At 46.1% G+C, this 18,434-nt stretch overlaps 1 protein-coding gene across 2 annotated transcripts; it reads right to left on the reverse strand.

The window, feature by feature from the left end:
* Positions 1-2,410: 2,410 nt before the first annotated feature.
* On the reverse strand, positions 2,411-18,021 carry WDR77 (WD repeat domain 77). Of its 2 annotated transcripts, XR_014790664.1 has the most exons (11): positions 17,805-18,021; positions 16,188-16,373; positions 15,051-15,192; positions 14,918-14,967; positions 12,418-12,488; positions 12,100-12,154; positions 10,684-10,755; positions 10,475-10,583; positions 9,489-9,557; positions 6,068-7,787; positions 4,931-5,931 (listed from the first exon to the last, which is right to left on the reverse strand). XR_014790664.1 is itself a non-coding variant. In XM_084853430.1 (10 exons), the coding sequence occupies exons 1-10, from the start codon at positions 17,926-17,928 to the stop codon at positions 7,628-7,630; spliced, it is 1,038 nt and encodes a 345-aa protein (XP_084709556.1). In that variant the 5' UTR covers positions 17,929-18,021; the 3' UTR covers positions 2,411-7,627. The 2 variants fall into 2 exon arrangements, 1 of the variants encoding a protein (XP_084709556.1); XM_084853430.1 differs by having other exon boundaries at positions 2,411-7,787.
* Between the last annotated feature and the right edge of the window lie 413 nt (positions 18,022-18,434).

Raw genomic sequence — 18,434 nt, forward strand, 5'->3', positions numbered from 1 at the left:
AAACTTTGCTTCATTTCCCAGCATACCAGGAATTGTTGCCTGAGAACAAAAGGTGGGGAGTTCAGCTTAGTCTCCTCTACAAACTGAAAGAGCGTGCGTGCGTGCGTGCGTGTGTATGTATGTATAAACACTGTGGGGCCTAGTCCTGTTGCTGCCAACAATGCACCTAGCTGTCCTGTTCCCCACCCCCCATATCTGCACTTTTGGACAGCATGTGAAGGGCTCTACACATGTACTGATATATGCATGTAGAACTCCTCTATGAGAGGGGAGACCCTGATTGGGCCAGGGTCGCCCCTCATGTCCCCTCGACATACATACATTGCTTTGCACATAGAACCTCTTCATACGCTTGCCAAACATGTGGATGGTGTAGCTACCAGGCATGGTCAAGCAATTCCCCTCATGCATTTTTCCAATGAGGGGGAGGTCACCTGTCCCCCACCCCCCAAAAAAAATCCACACAAGGCCCAGAGTCAAAGGAACTTGGTGGCTTTTGTGCCACATCTTGGTACAGATTCATGCATTGCTGAAATGGCATCTCTTGGCTCCACAGGGCTCTAGTCATGTGTGCAAAATGGAATCATACGAGTCAGGTGAATTTGGTCCTCTTTTACCACGCTGCATCAGGATTAATCTATAAAATTTAGACAATCATCCCAGTGTGGCAGTAAATAACCAACCAGAGTATTTTGGCTTTCAGGCAAAGGATCCATATTAAGCCAGCCTCTATAGCCCTTGCTGTTGTCCTTCACATTAATACCAAATGCGTTATCTTAACTGAAAATGCATGCTTGATGGGGCAACACGGGCAGGAAAGCTTGTTCTGCTGCTTACCAAGAACCGGGCTATAAATAGAACACCAGTCTGTCTCCTAAGCTGCTCACACAACTCCTTCCAGCAAGCCCTAACAGGAGAGTCTTTTGAAATGGCAAATACTTGCATTAATCCACCCACAGACCCAAAACAAAACTCTGTGAGGCTTAAACGCAGCCATGCTTGATTCCATATAACAGCCATCTTAAGTCCAAGTGTATGCATGTGCAGTATTTTTTAAATGGCAACGAACACCCCATAAGATCCTGGGAAAGCAGCAAAGAAGAGAGGCAGAATCCAGTCAAGACAGTTCGGGAATTCAAACCAGAGATGCACGTTAGGCTCTTTACTGAAATCCTGTGCCCAGAACACTGCTAAATACCATGCTCTTCTGAAAAGATGAAGAGAGCCAGTGTAGTGTAGTGGTGAGAGTGACGGACTGGGAGCCGGGAGATCCGGGTTCTAGTCCCCACTTGGCCATGGAAGCTCACTGGGTGACTTTGGGCCAGTCACAGACTCTCAGCCCAACCTACCTCACAGGGTTGTTGTTGTGAGGATACAACGGTGAGGAGGAGGATAATGTAAGCCACCTTGAGTTCCTTGCGAGAGGGAGAAAGGCGGGGTATAAATGCAATAAATAAATAAAATAAATAAATAAAAGCGCCTCTTTTAAAGAAAATCTCAGCCCTGGAGATTTCCCTTCTCTTGGGCACAGCAAACGGAATTTATTCTTAGTTCCTGTGCTTACAATGAAAAGATGGGGCTGCTTTATTTTTTAGCACATTTATTATTCAGGAATGGGGTGGCAGAGGATAGCCTTGCCCAAGAAGCAGGGGCAGCTAGCCTGAGTGTTCTTGGAGTGACCTACTAAGCACAAGTCTGGTAGCTACTCCTGAACTCCCCTCCAATCACAGAATCCTAGGGTTGGAAGGGGCCTACAAGCCCATTGAGTCCAACCCCCTGCTCAGATTCCCAGGCAGTCTCCCATCCAAGTACTAACCAGGGCTGATCCTGCTTAGCTTCTGAGATCAGGTGCATCCAGAGCAATGACGCTACATCACTCAAGGCATTGAAGTGGCTCTAATTCAAATGATAAGTCTGCAGCCGAAAGGCAAGGTGTTTTCTAAGAAGGAGTTAAGTTTCCCCATGTAATTTTCCCTACCTTCTAAAAGCTGCAACATTACTGTCTAAGCTATTGACTGCTGGCCAGTTGAATTAGATATTATGGTTTTGTCTTTTATGTATCAGTTCTCTTTTGTTGTAAGCCAGCTGAGAACGTTCATTAATGGACAATGTATACATGTCATAACAAAATTTGAATCGATTAAATTATATAGCCTTCCAAGACACTCCAGCCTGCAGTTTCTTCATTGGCAGGCAAGTAGCCATGTTAGTAGCTAAAAGTCCTGTGGTACTTTACAGGCTGAACAGATTTGTTGCATAAGCTTTTGGTGTGGCACCAGTCTACTTCATCAGATCTATTAAGTCTTTAAGATGGAGAGGGCAAGGACCGTGTAAAGCCACCTTGGGTTCCTTGCAAGAGAGGGGAAAAAGGTGGGATATAAATGTAATAAATAAAATGCCCCAAAGACTCTGTGCAGTTCCTTTACTGGTACTCAACAGTGCAACAAAAAAGGCAAGGCAAGATAAATGCACACATCACCACAGTAGGTACTTGCTAATTAATTTTATCAAGGAGGTTAATATACTGGCGGTATAATCCTGTATTAGCTATGAAACCCTTCTAACAATGAGACCAGACAAGAAATAAGTAACATCTGCTCCCTAGTGGTAAAACAGAAATACACAGTACAGAAAGTAGATCTAACCTAAAGTGATGGAAGGAGCAATCCTATGGCCCCTAGACAGTGTTTGAGAGGCCATAGGCTATTTCGGATTCCCTGATCCAAGCTTGGAGACAGCACTCCAACCTCGGAGGGGGGAATCGGAGCTCTGACCCTCCTTGCCCACTGTCACAGCCAGCACAGAAAGAACCATGCTAGCTGCTCTCCAAGGTCAGGCACTTGACCTTGGAGAAGGGGGCATTTTGGTGGGCAGGCAAGGGAGGAGACTGAAGAGGCCAGGATACAAGTTATCCTGAGCCTCTTCCTCTCCCCCTGGGAAGGACCCTTGCTAGATGGGCCAAAAGCTCTGTCTAGTGAAAACTGCAGGGCAGGAGAACAGGGAGGTGAAGATGGCCTCCCTCATCATCATCATGGCGATCACTCGTGACCGAGTAAGATGGTCTTCCAGGGGTATAGTCTTAGCAGTGGGCCTGTAGGTGGCTTTGAAGGCCAATTCTGGATCCACACAGCCTCTCACAGTGAGCACATAGGTTTCCAGGTGGAAGGCGGTCACGGTGAGGGTTTGCTTGACGTGCCTTCCGCTGAGCTTGTTTCTCCCTTTTGCCCTGTACTCGTGCTTCTTCAAAGTCCATAGCGCTTTTAATATAGGCTGACCTCCAGTTGGAACGCTCATGGGTTAGAGCTTCCCAGTTCTCAATTCTTATGCTACATTTTTTTAGATTAGCTTTGAGAACATCTTTAAATCTCTTTTGCTGTCCACCAATATTCCGTTTTCCATTCATAGGTTGGGAATAAAGTAGCTGCTTTGGAAGACGATGATCAGGCATTCGAACAACATGGCCAGTCCAGTGAAGTTGATGTTGGAGAATCATTGTTTCAACGCTGGTGATCTTTGCTTCTTCCAATACGCTGACCCAGAGGACTGCACCCTTAGGGTGCAATCCTATGCATGTTTGGACAGGAAAAAGTCCTACAATTCCCAGGATTCCCCAGCCAGCTGTACTTTTTTTCTGTCTAAACATGCACAGCATTGCACCTGTAGTAGTGCCCAGCTTCAGTCATTTATCAGGCAAGTGCTGGTGCACCCGATTTGTATGGTGGCGGCGAACGCATTACAATCCCTCCACAGCCTGAGGTGACAGAGCCTCAGTGTAGAGCAGCTATTTAAGAGATCCCCTCTCCTCCTGCCGCCCGTTACAGGGGAAGGTTGAGTAGGACCCACAACTGGTACACCTACATCATTCACTGGGCCAAATTATGCATTACGTTATTTTTTTTTAAGCACATAAACTGGCTCCTTGTATTTTGAAGAAAAAGCAGCTACCAGCCCTCAACCTGGAATGTGCTCCCAGCATAGATCGAGGTCTCACACCAGCTTCCTACTGAAAACTGCCCATCGCTGGCTGAAGGAAGCTGGGGCAGGGCCCAGACCCCACCAGGAGCATGTCCTGGATTGGGCCCCTCTGGCTTTCCTCTTCATCGGGATTAGTGGCCCATTTAAGCATGTTTAAGAACCATGAACAACGTAACAGGGGAGAACCACGGGCCCAATCCTTCACCTCACAGATTGGTCCAACCCGCTGCTCAATAGATGATCTAAATGCAGGATGTAACCACAGCATCACTGACAGATAGTTATGCAATGTCTGCTTAAACACCTCTAGTAAGGTGACCCACCACATCCCTGTCTGTCTCACACTCTGACAGCTCTTACCATTAGGAAGTTTCTCCTGACATGTAGCTGAAATCTGCTTCCCTGCAATTTCCACTCGTTGGCTCTAGTCCTGCCCTCTGGCCATCTCTGCTCCATCCATCTTCTGCATGACATCCCTTTAGATATTTGAAGACAGCTATGTCTCCCCCTCATCTTCTTTTCTTCAGGCTAAATATACTTGGCTCTTTCAACTGTTCCTTACAGGACTTCTTTCCAGAGCTCTCAGCCTCCTCTGGACAAGGTTGTTTATCAGTGTTGTTCTGGAAGTATGGTACCCAGATCTGGACACAGTACTCCAGGAGCGAGTCACGTCCCTTCCAGGTTGTTCCATGCTGCGCTGCTACCGGCTAGATGTATCTGAAATCACTGGAACACCTAATCATTGGTTCCCAGTAAAGTTTTCTTTGAGAATTACAATGAACTTCATGTAAAAATGTGACAGGACGTTTTATAGCGAGTTGCACACATAACCGACAACTTGAAACATCACTGAACCCTGCAAAGCGGCAATGCTCACGGTTACATTTAGAACAAGAGTCAAAACAAGCATAATAAAGACAAGACACCATTGAATAAAACAGAGAACCACCCATTTAAATAGGAAAAGGGATTTATTAAAAAAAAAACCTGCCTCCCGTTTGTGCCTGTAGTCATCTCCGTTCATTTTGTAGGTCACAAAGGTCCTGGAGCAGTGCTCCTTGCCAACATCAAATAATCACATTGTTTGCCTTTCTCACAGAAGAACAACAAAAGAACTCCCAACAGTTCTACTAGCATCCCATTACAAAACCACAACATGCCACATCAGCATGCCCACTATACATCTTCTACTCCACCATGGAACTTGGGTGTTAATTCAACGGACAAAAAATATACATACAACAAATTAGCCTACCCATCCAGAAACTGGATGTGGACACTACCAACAGTTGGGATTTCACACAAGGCTAACGTATGAGATTTGCAAACACCAAACTTGCCAGTTTCCATATTTGCTTGAAGGACAGACAACCTCATATTGAGGAAAAGTGGCTTCTTCTCCTCTATCTGCCTCGCTATACCTAATGCAATCTGGGAGGGCAGGCGGTACAAAACCCCAAACCTGGTTTACACACAGGTAGTCCTGTAGGGTTTGAGAACCATCTCACACAGTTATTTAGATGTGTTCTGCGCCTAAAGGAAGCAATATTTCACAACAGACGAGTGTCTTCTTCTCCCAGCTTCCAGATATACAGCCTAAAGCTAAGCGTTAGTGCAGCCCTCCCCAACCTGGTACCCCCTGGGCATTTTGGATTTCAAATACCATTAGCCCCAGCCAATCAGGAATGCTGGGAGTTGTAGCCCAAACCAAACCTTCCCCAATCTGAAACACACCAGATTGGGGAAGGATGCCCTGAGTGGTTTAGGCTGCAATGCTATGTACACTTTCCTGGAAGTAAGACCCATTGGACTCAGTGAGGCTTACTTCTAAGTAGACATGCATAGGATTGCACTGTTAGTGTCTTACTCCAAACAGCCCCAAAGTCTCCCTAATCATAGTGTCAGGGAATCCTCAAGCAGTATTTAGAGAAGGGGTGGGCAACATAAGGTGCAATCCTATGCATCTTTAGACATAAAAAGTCCTACAACTCCCAGCATTTCCCAGCCAGCATGGCTGGCTGGGGAATGCTACGAGCTGTAGAACTTTTTTCTGTCTAAACATACATAGGACTGCACCCTTATAGGCGAAAACATCTGGAGGGCTACAACTCTCATCAGTCCTAGCCAGCATAGCCAATGGTGAGAAATCATGGAAGTCATAGGCCAAAACATCTGGAGGACCAGAAGTTGCCCCAACCCTGTGAAGGGGTTCTTCTGAGGAATGCAGGACATTAGAAAAGCAAATGATAACTTCCAAGCTTTTTGGAACTAACAAGAATATTCCTTTCTTCGTATCATACACCCACTAGCCAGGGGAGGATAAAAGTAGGAAGGAAAACGGAACCTGCCACCCATAACTGGATGAAAATAATACTGCAGCTTCTGGAACTGACCTCACTTTAAGTAGGGATGTGGACTTAGAAAGGCAGTGTTACATGGTGGGGCTGGGATGCAAAGATTTCCATTCAATTTAACAGTTCCTTTAAACCAGGGTGGACAACTTCAGCTACACTCCCCCCCACCCCCGGGAATTTCCTGCATAAATTGCTGCAATGGCACCCCCACACACACTATTTTGCTTGAAAACAAGGTGCACATTCCCCGCATGCCTGGTTTCCAAGCAAAATCACCACATTTTTTGCTGCCACCAGGACTTTTTCAGCGGTGGGGTGGGGGGCCATGGGGCTTCCATGTGGCCCAAACATTGCCCCACCCTGCTTTAAACAGTAGGCCGCCATGTTATGCCACATGTTGTGTTTGCAGCTGTTCACAGCTGGAGATATTTTTTTGCCATGGGATTGGGAGAGGGGCTGCTGTTCAAGAAACACACATCCAAGGGAGCTCTGGGCACACTGAACTAGTCGAGCGGTTCTTTGGTACAGGGGCAGGCCCATCTAGCATGCTATGACAGAGCTATCCAAGGAATAAAAAGCACTACAGAAGATGGTGGCCCCTGCTGCATCGTCAACACTTCCCTGATCAGAACATACATTTCAAACTGTTGGCACTGCAAAACGTAACTCGTGCCAAGCACACTGCCCAGCTGCCCACAGGGCACACTTTTATCTCTGTTCCTATCGACCATCATCCCAGACATGAAGCTACTCTATATCACAACATGCTTCGTCCGGGGGGGGGGCAATTTAGACCACAGATGGGACCAAGCTGGGGGACTAGCCTTGGCAAGTTTAGCACAGGTCTTTTGAGCTGAATTCACAATCCCGGCTCTACTGTGGCAGGATTACTTCCCTCTCTGAAGTCATCACTCCAATTAAAAGCTGGCCAGGTAAGCCCAAAATTACTGCGAGATTTTATTTCACATTAAAAATGAACAAAACCAAAAACACACTTCTCTACAGCTCTACAGCTTCTCTACGGTTTTAAAAAGTAAAATGCAACTAAAACAAAATGAAGCCAATTCTCTCACTGTTTGTATTGTTCTGCTTCACACCATAAAACTTCCGTTACCTGCAGAATCTGGCTGGCTGCAACAAGCAGCTGGTATGAGGCTACTGCTCATCTAACATGAAAGTGCTACAGGACCTTTCTTCTTGGCTGCAAAGGCCACATTCAACCCCAGGACATGACCAAAAACAAAACTAAAGAGGATGCTGTTCCAGGGAGAAGGACCCAAAACGGGAACACACAAAAACTATGCAGTTATGCTGCTGTTCTTCCCAGGATGGTTATTCTGTGTTGGGACTGTGTGATGTAGGACTTGATGGTCCCATCCGACTGTCGTCAGGGAGCTTTTGTTCAACGGAGACCACGATAAGCCTTTCACAAAGTCTCGGTGGGACCGGTTTCTAAAACTGGAAAAGTTATGAAACACTGTGCGGTTACCTGAGGAATGTGCAGCTACAGTCACAAATAACAAACAAGGCTTCCGAAGTACCATGGTTACTCGCAAGTTCCTAGAAATTGAGATGAATTGGATCCGTATTCTAATGCACAGTGCATAATCCTAACAGCCTCCCCTAACCTGGTGTCCTCCAGATGTGTTTGACTACAACTCCTATCCTGATCAATGGCCACGCTGACTGGGGTAGATAGGAGCTGGAGTCTAACACATCTGGAGGGCACCAGGTGGGCGAAAGCTGGGTTAGATTCAAATGGTGCTTCTTAAAAAATGCTGTAATGCAGAGATGGCAGCTTGTAGCCCTCCAGATGTTTTGGCCTACAACTCCCATCAGCCCTAGCCAACATAGCCAATGGTGAGGGATGACTGTTGTAGGCCAAAACATCTGGAGGGCCACAAGTTGCCACCCTTGTTCTAATGGCTATTTCTTCACTTCTGTACGCCGAAGGGCGCAGGAATGATGCTTTTTTCCAAAGCAACATCAATATAAATGCCAGTTCCCGGTTTCCCCTTCTTCCTGGCTAGAACATGGCCAACAGAGAGGAAAGCCAATGTGTAAGGAGCACATACAGACTGCTTCCCTACATGTTGTCTTCAAAGCCTACAGTGGAAGAAAATCTGCAGAGGGATGGGTAGAATTCCTACCTCATCCACTTGCTTCACCATCCATTATTCAGGCTGCCTTTGCTGAGAAAGGATGGATCTAGCTAACTAGGTCCAGCCCAGCTCCATCCTTGCATGGCACCATTAACCTGGATGACAGGCTGCAAGGTATGGCAAGGGCGAGGAAAGCTCTAATTTCACTCCAGCTCCCTCTCCTGCAATCTAAGCTGCCATCACTGTTGCTGAGGGGCATCAGCAAGAAGGTGCTGTTGCACTCATGTCCTACTTGTGGGCTTCCTAAGGGCAGCTGGTTGGTCTCTGTGTGAACAGAATGCTGGACCAGATGGAGTTTGGGACTGATCCAGCATGGCTCTTCTTATGGCTACAGAACGAGGAAGGGATCAGGGTGTGCCTGATTCACAATGCCGGGCCTTGCCCCTCTCCATGGCCAGCGAGGGCAGCTTTCGTGATGGGCTTGCTGCACGGCACAGCTCTTTCTCCTCACATTGGACGGCTACCTTCACAGAGCATTTTGATAGATATGTTGCAATGGACCAAACTCATGTGAGGATTGATTAATGGGGCTAGTTTGGATTTGTTTGAGGCAGGAGTGCAGAACATCAGGGCTGGGGGCCAAATCCAGCCCTACAGGGTTCCCCAGTTGGCTAGGGCCCCGTCCCCTAGCCCCTTTCTCCCAACCATTGATTGTTTGGTGGTTTCCCATTTTTGTGCAGTTTTTTCCCCATTCTAAAAGGTTGAAATGCCTCTCCTGAGGCTTACTCACAGTAAGTACTGTAAATTAAATATGAGATTAATTTGGGGTTTGGGGCCCTGCCCTTTTTGTGTGCCATCCCCCCACCCCCCCGCCGCCAGGTTCTCTGAAATGAGTTTGGCCCTCAAGCTGAAAGAGGTTCTGCATCCCTGTCTACGCTTATGCAGCTCTCACACTGAGTATGCCTAGATGGCGGCCAGCTTCAAACCCTAACTGAGCTCAGGAGAAGCAAACAGAGAGGAAAACAAGTGGGAGTCAGTGAGACTCTTTTGCACTCACACTTCTGAAAAGCTGGAGTCAAGAACAACTACTGAGCAGTCTTCACTGATGGAAGCCAACAAGGGAGAACTAGAGAAGAAGGAAAAGCTGATGTTAACACATGTGGCTTGTTTAACTTCCACAGGCCACACAAAAACAAACGCACTGGAAGTTATGACATTTCCCCCTGGTGGTGGTGGTTATCTAGGGCTTTACAAAGAAGCATAAATAAAAGAGACATGCCACTACACAGAGCGGCTTACAACCCCAATTTTGGAACTGGGGAAGAGAAGAGAAGCAAGGGCCTTTGTACTGGGATTCCCCCTTCCACGGACTGGCGACGCAGCTTGAGTTAGAATAGCTCTACAGCCCTCCGTGTTGCTCTGACTCATCCTATCCTCTCTCCCATCCTGGCAACCTTTAGTCACTCTTTACCAGTTGGTCCTTGCCAATATTCTTCCCATAGTAGAAGAACGTCTCCTCACCCCCAAACAATATAAAAAAAAAGAGGGGGGGGACACATTTACAGGGCAGAACATGGTTTGGTTCAGCAAATACTTTAGGCACCTAAAAATCTTTAAATGTATGTACCTAACCCTATTGAGGAACAAGAATCTAATATCGTTCTAATACAAGAGTTTATAAGGAAAAATAAGACTACTTTATAAGGAAAGGCAGACAGACGGAGAATGGTCTATATCTGAATGAGCATCCCAGGTACTTCATGGAACTAGAAATGATTTTGTCTATTCAGTGTTATACTCTGGACTTAATACTCTTACCTGGGTTGGATGGGGAGGAGGAGGCCTCAGATAACAATGGTATTACTTCACTTCAAAATGTGGTACCCCAGCCCTGCTGTGTTTAGGGGCCCCTCCTGCTCGTGCAGCTGAGCGGGACCCTGGGATTCTGCCCCAAAGTCCTGCCTGACAGTACTGCTCTACAAAACTGAGGGCGTGCATCCACAAATGACTACGGCCAACCCCAACTGATATTATTGACCATACCTATGTGCAGAAAAAGCAAATCCTGTGATGCTTCGGGAGTGCACAGGTGAGCTGAGGGCAGAATCTGCATTCTTTGTGTCCACAAGAACAACCGTTCCACTTTCATCGCCTTCAAAATCGCAACAGAGAGCAATGTTATCACTAAGTCACTTGGAGAGACATGAGCATTTCCTTACCATGTTTAGACAGCAAGAAGAAATACTCCTTACCCAATACAAAAGTGTCATTTCGATGTGGATGCCACACCAATGAGGTAGGAAGGTTACTAGAGGCACTGCAGGCTGCACGGGGGGGAAAAAAGGAAGAACTGCAATCAGTTAAAAAAGTCTTTCAGCTTTATTCCCTGGAGTAGCTGACTGACTGTCAGCTAATACATGACAGAAAAATGAAAAACGCATCCCAACACACACAGGCGGCTTGCCATATGTGGAATTCTGCAATATTCTCAGTCTTCGAAGGCAAAGCTATTGGATTCAAAACTTTGTCCATCTACTTATATATAAAGTAGAAGGACATGGAATTCTTCCTTCAATAGAAATACAGTTTGGGAAGACGTGCTGATAGGCTTTTGTATGTGTTGATACAAAACAAAGCCTCAGGAGAGGACGGGAGGCACAGAGGAAGAGAAAGTCTTGTGCTAGGCAGGAGTTACTTAAGATGCCTTTAATTTGCTGAAGCTCAACTAACTTAAGCAGTGGGAGGGGCTGCTCACCTGCTTTAGTACCTTGGATTTTATATCAAAGAACCAGTTCACCATAGGATGCTTTATTTGTTACTATGCATCTGAACTCCGTATGTGTTTCTTTAATAAAGACAACTATGTTTAAGAGATGGAAATTGAGCTGGGAAATTGGATCTGCTCATGGGCTCAGGGATTCAAGTGAGGCCACTGTGCTGGAAGCTACTGTGATAAGCAATGGGAAGATAGCTGGTTTTCAAAGGTGCTGGTAAACCACCAGGGTCCCCGATTATATTAGGACATGCATCAAGGTTGCACATTCCCACCTCCCCTCTTGTGCACAATCCCATCCTGACACCCACACCCGATTTGCCTTGAACTGTGGTTTAGCACTATACGTGCATTGCCACAAGGCATGGCTAATGCCAAGTGTGAAAGCTCCAAGCCACGATCTGAAGTGAATTTGCAAGCCATCATTCTGGGCAACCCTGCTTAGCCTTAACCAAAGTCAGCACCATTCTGAATAAATGTAACACTAAACTCTGGTTACAGGAAACCATGAAAGGGAAGGTGGAATTTATGCATGGAAGGGAAAGAAGCGTGCACATTCTCAGAACATTCCTGATCGCCAGCTGGAGTTGAGGAACGTTATGCACCGACAGGATCTGGTTGGGGTTCAGGTCTCTAGAATGCATGGTTATAAGAATTGGTTCTGGTGGAGGCAGCTTGTCTGACCTTCACAAATAAGAGCTATGGGAGCTCTAGTTGCAAATGGTATACCAGAGGTTACTGATGCTTCATTCTCTGAAGTTGTTAAGGGGCTCCCAGGTCCAAAAATTCCAATGTGGAATTTCTGCTGGGCAACAATAACTTTGTTTCAAACTTGTTTCTCCTTAACTGTATAGGAAATACAAAAATAATAATAATCTGGCACCAAAAAACATACCAATCCGAGTTGCTGGTTTGGAGGATCTGGTATCCCAGAGTAAAATCCTGCTGTCCTAAAAAATAATTAAAAATAAGATAAAATAGTTTTAAAATGGATAATTGCCATCATAGCAGGTACTTGCAAATCTACATGTCAATCCTAGAAAGCAAGTTTTCCAGTTTTGCCAGCTTTCTCTCTCTCTCTTCCCTAATATAGTACAATACTATTACCACTGCACTTATAATGACAATACCAGATATCTAAATCACTTTGCCTTTAGGATGTATAGGCTAAATCTGAATCTGCAAAGACTCAGAAAGAAGAAATTAGCTTTACCTCAGCGCAGGACAGGAACATTGTCTCCTTTCCGGGGCAGGAGGCCGCACATGTCACTTGACCAGAATGAGCTAGCCAAAATTAAACAAAAAAAAGAACATAACACACATTAAGATGGGCTTGTTTAGGAAGTGAATCCAGGACACATGCACTCTGGGTAGAAGAAAGCACCAATGCACATGCATGGGACAAAAAGGGCCTTGAAGATAAGAAAAATAGCATGGGACTTTTGGCTAGTACGTAAAATGAGGAGCCATAATTTGGGTTGCTTAAGCAATGTGATTCTTATGAATTCAGATGCTAACAGGCAAACTAATGTGTGGATCGGATCCACTGGGTTTCATACTTTGAATACCGCAGAAGTTCTCAGCTCAAAAAAAATCACAATACATTTAAAGATGTATATTTTTTAGATAAAATATGTTTAGAAATAAGTACTTCGAGAGAAAATACCTTTAGAAATGCATATTCAAATGCAAATTCTTGTGCAGGCTTTAAAAAATGGAGATTATTGTGGGAATGGGTCAGAACAGACTTATGAGTGAATGAATACAGAAGCAACACAGACTGGAAATAGATTGATTTGGCCTTCCTTAGTCACAATTAACATCATTTGGCTTCCAAAGCAACAACCCACAAGAGATTTCAAAAGAATGAAGGTCAAGAGGGGCAGAAGCCACTTAACCTGGAGTAATAGATCTCATGGAAACTGCTTGTATGTAGGATTGAAGTGCGAAGCCAGTTCTTAAAAAGTGGGACTTTGGCTTTACTTTAGTATGAAACCTTATATGTCAGATAAATGTGTTGGTGGAGTCATTGCTGTGGACTGATTTAGGCATTAGCTTGTGTTCATGGAAGTACAGCCACCACATGATTCTAACCGTTGGAAAGGTCACCGCCACACTTCTCCCTAACTTACACTGCTTGAAATTTAAGCTGCAGGGACAAGAATATCTTTAGCCAATTACCTGGTTTGCACATATCGACAACATGAGAGGGGATGAATGGGCACCCTGCCTGCCTTTTCTGCTTTTACCCCACAACACATGAACGGCTTCTTTGTATCTTGTGGAATGTGACGTCCAAACCCAGAATGCAACATCCAAACCCGGACTACTGGGTTGTTCAGTCCCTAAACAACCCAGCAGTCCAGGTTTGGACGTCACACACCACAACCCATGAAGGAGCTGATTGTGCACCGTGGGATGACAACAGAGGAGGCAGTCACCCTGCCTGCAGCACAGCTGCTTGCCATTACATGCAAAGAGGCCCACCTTAACAAGCCTAAGGAACCAAGTGAAATAACTCTTCTTTTTCCATCTTTATAATGTCTATATAGGGATCAATGGCTGAAAGTTGTGTCAAGTCATTCCACACAATAGGAAGCATGGTTTGTCATTTTATTTGGACAAATGCTATCCACTGAAAACCTGTTTGCAATAACCAGTGTACCTTAAAATAAAAAAAGATCACATTTTTGTTCCACACTTCTCTCTTGATACTGCTGTTTTCCTTCAGCTAGCACCCCTTGCCTTTTGTTTCCTGACCACACCGAACAGACCATTCAACGTGGCCGAGAAACACAGAAGCCACACCACTTCCTTCAACAATATCAGGGCAATAGGCCTCTGTATATCAGTTGCTGGGAACATGAACAGGAAGATGATGTTCCACCTATGTCCTGGCTGTGGGTTTCCCATAGGCATTTTGTTGGCCACTGTGTGAACAGAATGCTGGATTACATCGGTGTTTGGTCTGATCCAGCAGGGTTGTTATGTTGTTAGACAAGATGGGCTGGTGAAAACGTTTAATAAATAATACAATAGAACAGTCTTCCGCAACCTGGTTTCCTCCAGATGTTTTGAATGACAACTCCCAGCATTCTGGACCCTTGGCTATGCTGGCAGGGGCTAATGGAAGTTGAAGTCCAAAACATCTGGAAGGCACCAGGTTGAAGAAGGCCGCAAAAGAATTACAACAAAGACTGCAGCTTGTTCAGAAGCCCAGAAGCAAAGGCAAATTAAAGTTCTGCCAAGACAGCTTCTATCATACTGAGAATAGACAAGGTTGAAGCCAAGACACAATACAGAATTGAACACGGAAAGGCAGGCAAGGAAAGCAATGTGGTGCTGCGGATAGAGTGAGGAGATTCTACTTCATCTCTCTACTCAATTGTGAAACTCACTGGATTTCCTCGGGTCAGTCTCTCTCTCTCTCTCTGCCTAACTCCTCTGACAGGGTTCTTAAAGGCACAATCCTATGCATATTTAGACAGAGAAATTCCTACATCTCCCAGCATTCCCCAGCTAGCATGGGTGGCTGGGGAATGCTGTGAGCTATAGGACTTTTTTCTGCATAAATATGTGCAGGATTGTGCCCTAAAGGAATAAAATTGGGGGAGGGGTGGATCACACTCCACATATGCCTCCCTGACCTACTTGGGAAGAAGGGCAGGATAAAGTAACAAAAAATATGAGAGCCAATCAAGCTTAGTGCTCACCTCTGTAAGTGTTGAGCACTGTTTGTTGAGGGATGTCCCAGATCTTCACACTAGACATAAAATCCAGATTAAGTTTAAGAAGAATGGATACTTTTAATTAAAGCAGAAAAGCACCACCACAAAAGGGGGTCACCTGAAGTCTTTGCTGCCGCTGACGGCCTGTGTGCTGTTGGCGAGGACAGTCACTGTTGTCACAATGTCGTCATGCTCGTACTTACAGAATTTGTTCACTATCAGAGTCTCATTCTCATCCAGCTCCCAAAGTTCTAGAGCTCCTGCGTGAGAGGGGGAACAAACTCAGCAGAAGGATGTGCCTCTGGAAAGAGGAATAAACCAGGATTCCATTTCCTGGCTTGTCATTATGGGCAAACAGGGAACAGTGGTTTCAAATACACTCAGGTTTGCTAAACAAACTGGCTGAACAGCCTTCAGGATCCTTTCTGCTCAGGCACATAGTACGAAACTACAGTTTAGTGTTATGTGCAAGCCCTCCCTATGGCAAATATAAACAAACTATCAAAACCTCAAGGGTACTGACTGGATCCAACCGGCCTTCCTCACTACTGATTCAGAACAGTCATACCTATAGATATTAAAAAACAGTAGTAGGTATTTGGGACGTTTTTAAGCCAACCCCACCCAAGAAACTTGCAACCACAGCAGGGATGAAATGTGCTCAGCAAAAGGAGAAAAGGCATGGGTCACTATATACCAATATCTGTCTATTTTGCCTACATGAATGCGCATATATCTAGAAATGGCTGCTTTTAATGTATCCTGTATGTAGAACCACAGTAAGGACAGACCAGTGAAGATGACTGAGCTATTCTCTCCAGTTTTCCAAGTTTCTTTCCAGCCTCACACGTATTGGTTCCCACAGAACACTCCCCTTCTCATCTCCAACCTGCTCAGCTATTATGCAATACCTCTGCTAGACATGTCCCAGAGTTCCTTTGAAATGTAGGATGAGCAAGGTAGTGGCAAGATGCAATGTCATCAACAGGGCTACAGTCTATCCAAGCATGTCCAAGAACATACAGCAATTTGTGGCATCATTGACTGTTTGGCTGAATCATACACAGGGCACCAAAAAAGGAAGACAGAAACAAGCCACCTTTCAGTTTTAAAAGTAGCTTGTCTCTTTGGCATGGGAACTGCTTAAAGGATGAAAGAAAGCAAAGCTCCTCATATGCCTATCTCGTCACGGGATCCTGGCCATTATGTATAAGACATAAAGAGATTTCAGGGGACAAACTTCCCCAGTGCTCACCTGAATCTGAAGCTATCAGGATGCCTTTATCTGCCACCCATTTCAGATCAGATATTCCTGCTTCAGTTTGAACTCCAGCGGAGCAAAAGCCTTCATTAGGAGCTTTTGATGGATCCTTGAACACCCAAATGGAACCCACCCAGCAACGACCACTCAGGCTGGATGCTCCCAGAAGCAAGGAACCATCTGGGAAACAAAGTTAAACAAAGTTAAGTGCAAATATTTCATTGCAAACGCATGGAACTTCTACACTTAACAGAAAGCAAAACATTATCACCAATTATTTATTTAATGCCAAGGTTGAACTAGGTGCAGTTTCATAATACCTAAATGACACAATCCCTTTGCACATGACTTACAATTCACATGGATTGGAAAGACAGGCAAGAGCTAACATAACTGAAAGTCTACTTGCAGATTATTCTAGTATCTAGACTGTTAAAACCTTCATCCTTTATGGAACAATGGCCCAATAATAAAATATATCTATACCACATCCTGAGAACACAACATTTGACAAGTACCTGAGCCAAGATTCTACATGAAAGTTGATGATGTAGTTCCATTTTTAAAAAATAAAACACTATAGCTGAATTTACTGGTGTTTTTGAGAATAGGAATTGGAACAGATTGGAATTCATGTAAAGAAGAAAGATATATAGGCAAGAACAGAAGTGAACAGAGGAAGGCAGTTTGTCTATGAATACAGGTGCACACACACAGAAAAGTGCCCCTGAGCAATGGCCAGAGTTTCTACAACCCATCTCTGCATGCACAGAGGAAAGAGCTACACTTCACCTACCAGAGAGCTTGAACCACAACACTCATCTGTTTTAGGAATGAAGCACTAAAGATGAATGTTTTAGGATACAAATGCAGAAATGGACTGAAGTCTAGCAACTCCAGCCAGGGAGAAGACAATCTAAAGCAGCCTTTCCCAACCCCCCCTTGCCCCCCGTTTGTTGCCTACATCTCCCAATATCCCTGACCATTTCGCCAAGCTGGCTGAGGATGATGGGAGTTGTACACAACAACAGGGATCAGGAGGGACCTGGGCTAAGGAAGGCTGATCTAAAGCAACCCTTTCAGCATTCCTTAAAAACACAGAATATTAAAATAGTAACAGAGCAATCTTAAATTTGTTAACTCAGAAGTAAGACCCACGAAATTCAATGAGATTTACTCCCCAATAAACATGTTTGGGATTGCAGAGTGACAGGCACGCAAACTTTTAGAAAGGGTTTTAAGAAGGAATTATGAAGAATGTCCAGCAGGGGATGCAGAGAAGATTTCGACCAGGTGGGCGTTGTGAATAACGCTACCCTCGAGTCGGCAAGGAGGAAAAAGGGCGAAAAAGCCTCTTCAGAAGTTCGCTCTGCTGTCCGGCGATCAAGGGGACGCGCGGGAATTTAGCCGGGGATGCCCCGGATGGGGAGCAGTGCGGAACGTGACTGCACCCCACCGAAATGGTGGCGAGGCAGGTGCAAAGCCGACATTGCAGGTGGATCTACGCAGGCTGGAGGCATCCGGACTCGCACGCCGGGCGGCGGGGGCAGCTTAGGACGAGCCTGGCCCCCAAGAGCGGGCAACAGGGAGGAAGGGCGCCGAGGGAGGTACCTGCCCGGTAGTGGGCCCCATCCAGGTGCCGCTCCATGCAGGCGGGCGCGTTGGGCGGGATGCTCCACTCGGACCCGGCTTCCCCGTCGGCCGGCTTGCCGGCAGCGGGCTTCGCGTCTGCCATGGCTGGAGCGGCGCGAGACAAGCTCCGAGCGCGCCCACGTGCTCCCAGGGCACCCCCGTTCCGCCTCCCACGGCTCTCGCCGGCCCTCTTCTCGCGAGAACGGCCGAGGCGCGGCTCCCTCCCCTCTTCTTCCGGGGTAAGGATTCAAATCGGGAACGCGCCACTCTCGCGATATTTCCCATAGGATGAGCCCGTCAAAACCAATCGAGCCCCGGTTCCCCGACCTGGGCCCCTCCGGATGTGCTGGGTTGCGGCTCAGTTTTAGGGCCAAAGGGCGGCATGGAAACGTTGTAGAAACGAGGAAACAGATACCAATACGTTGCCGGCCTGGCCTGAGCCACTCTCAGCCGTGGCCTGAAATATGGGGCGGATTGAGGTGGGCCGCACTGGAGGGCCGGTGTAAGCCACTGTCTCTCAGGCAGAGGGTCCCCGCCCCCAAGCTGCTTGTTGTTGTTCAGTCGTTCAGTCGTGTCCGACTCTTCGTGACCCCATGGACCACAGCACGC

This window comes from Heloderma suspectum, chromosome 4 (assembly GCF_057233095.1).
Source record: "Heloderma suspectum isolate Gila_16-S chromosome 4, 16-S_ref, whole genome shotgun sequence".
Lineage (NCBI taxonomy): Eukaryota > Metazoa > Chordata > Lepidosauria > Squamata > Helodermatidae > Heloderma > Heloderma suspectum.

What these genes read in the sequence shown, in the direction of transcription:
- WDR77 (XM_084853430.1), bottom strand. Translation starts at nt 17,928, where the DNA reads ATGGCAGACGCGAAGCCCGCTGCCGGCAAGCCGGCCGACGGGGAAGCC. An exon ending in TGTTCCTGTCCTGCGCTGAG is followed by an intron (nt 12,155 to 12,417) that starts GTAAAGCTAATT and finishes ATTATTTTTTAG; the next exon opens with GACAGCAGGATTTTACTCTG. An exon ending in AAATGACACTTTTGTATTGG is followed by an intron (nt 10,584 to 10,683) that starts GTAAGGAGTATT and finishes GCGATTTTGAAG; the next exon opens with GCGATGAAAGTGGAACGGTT.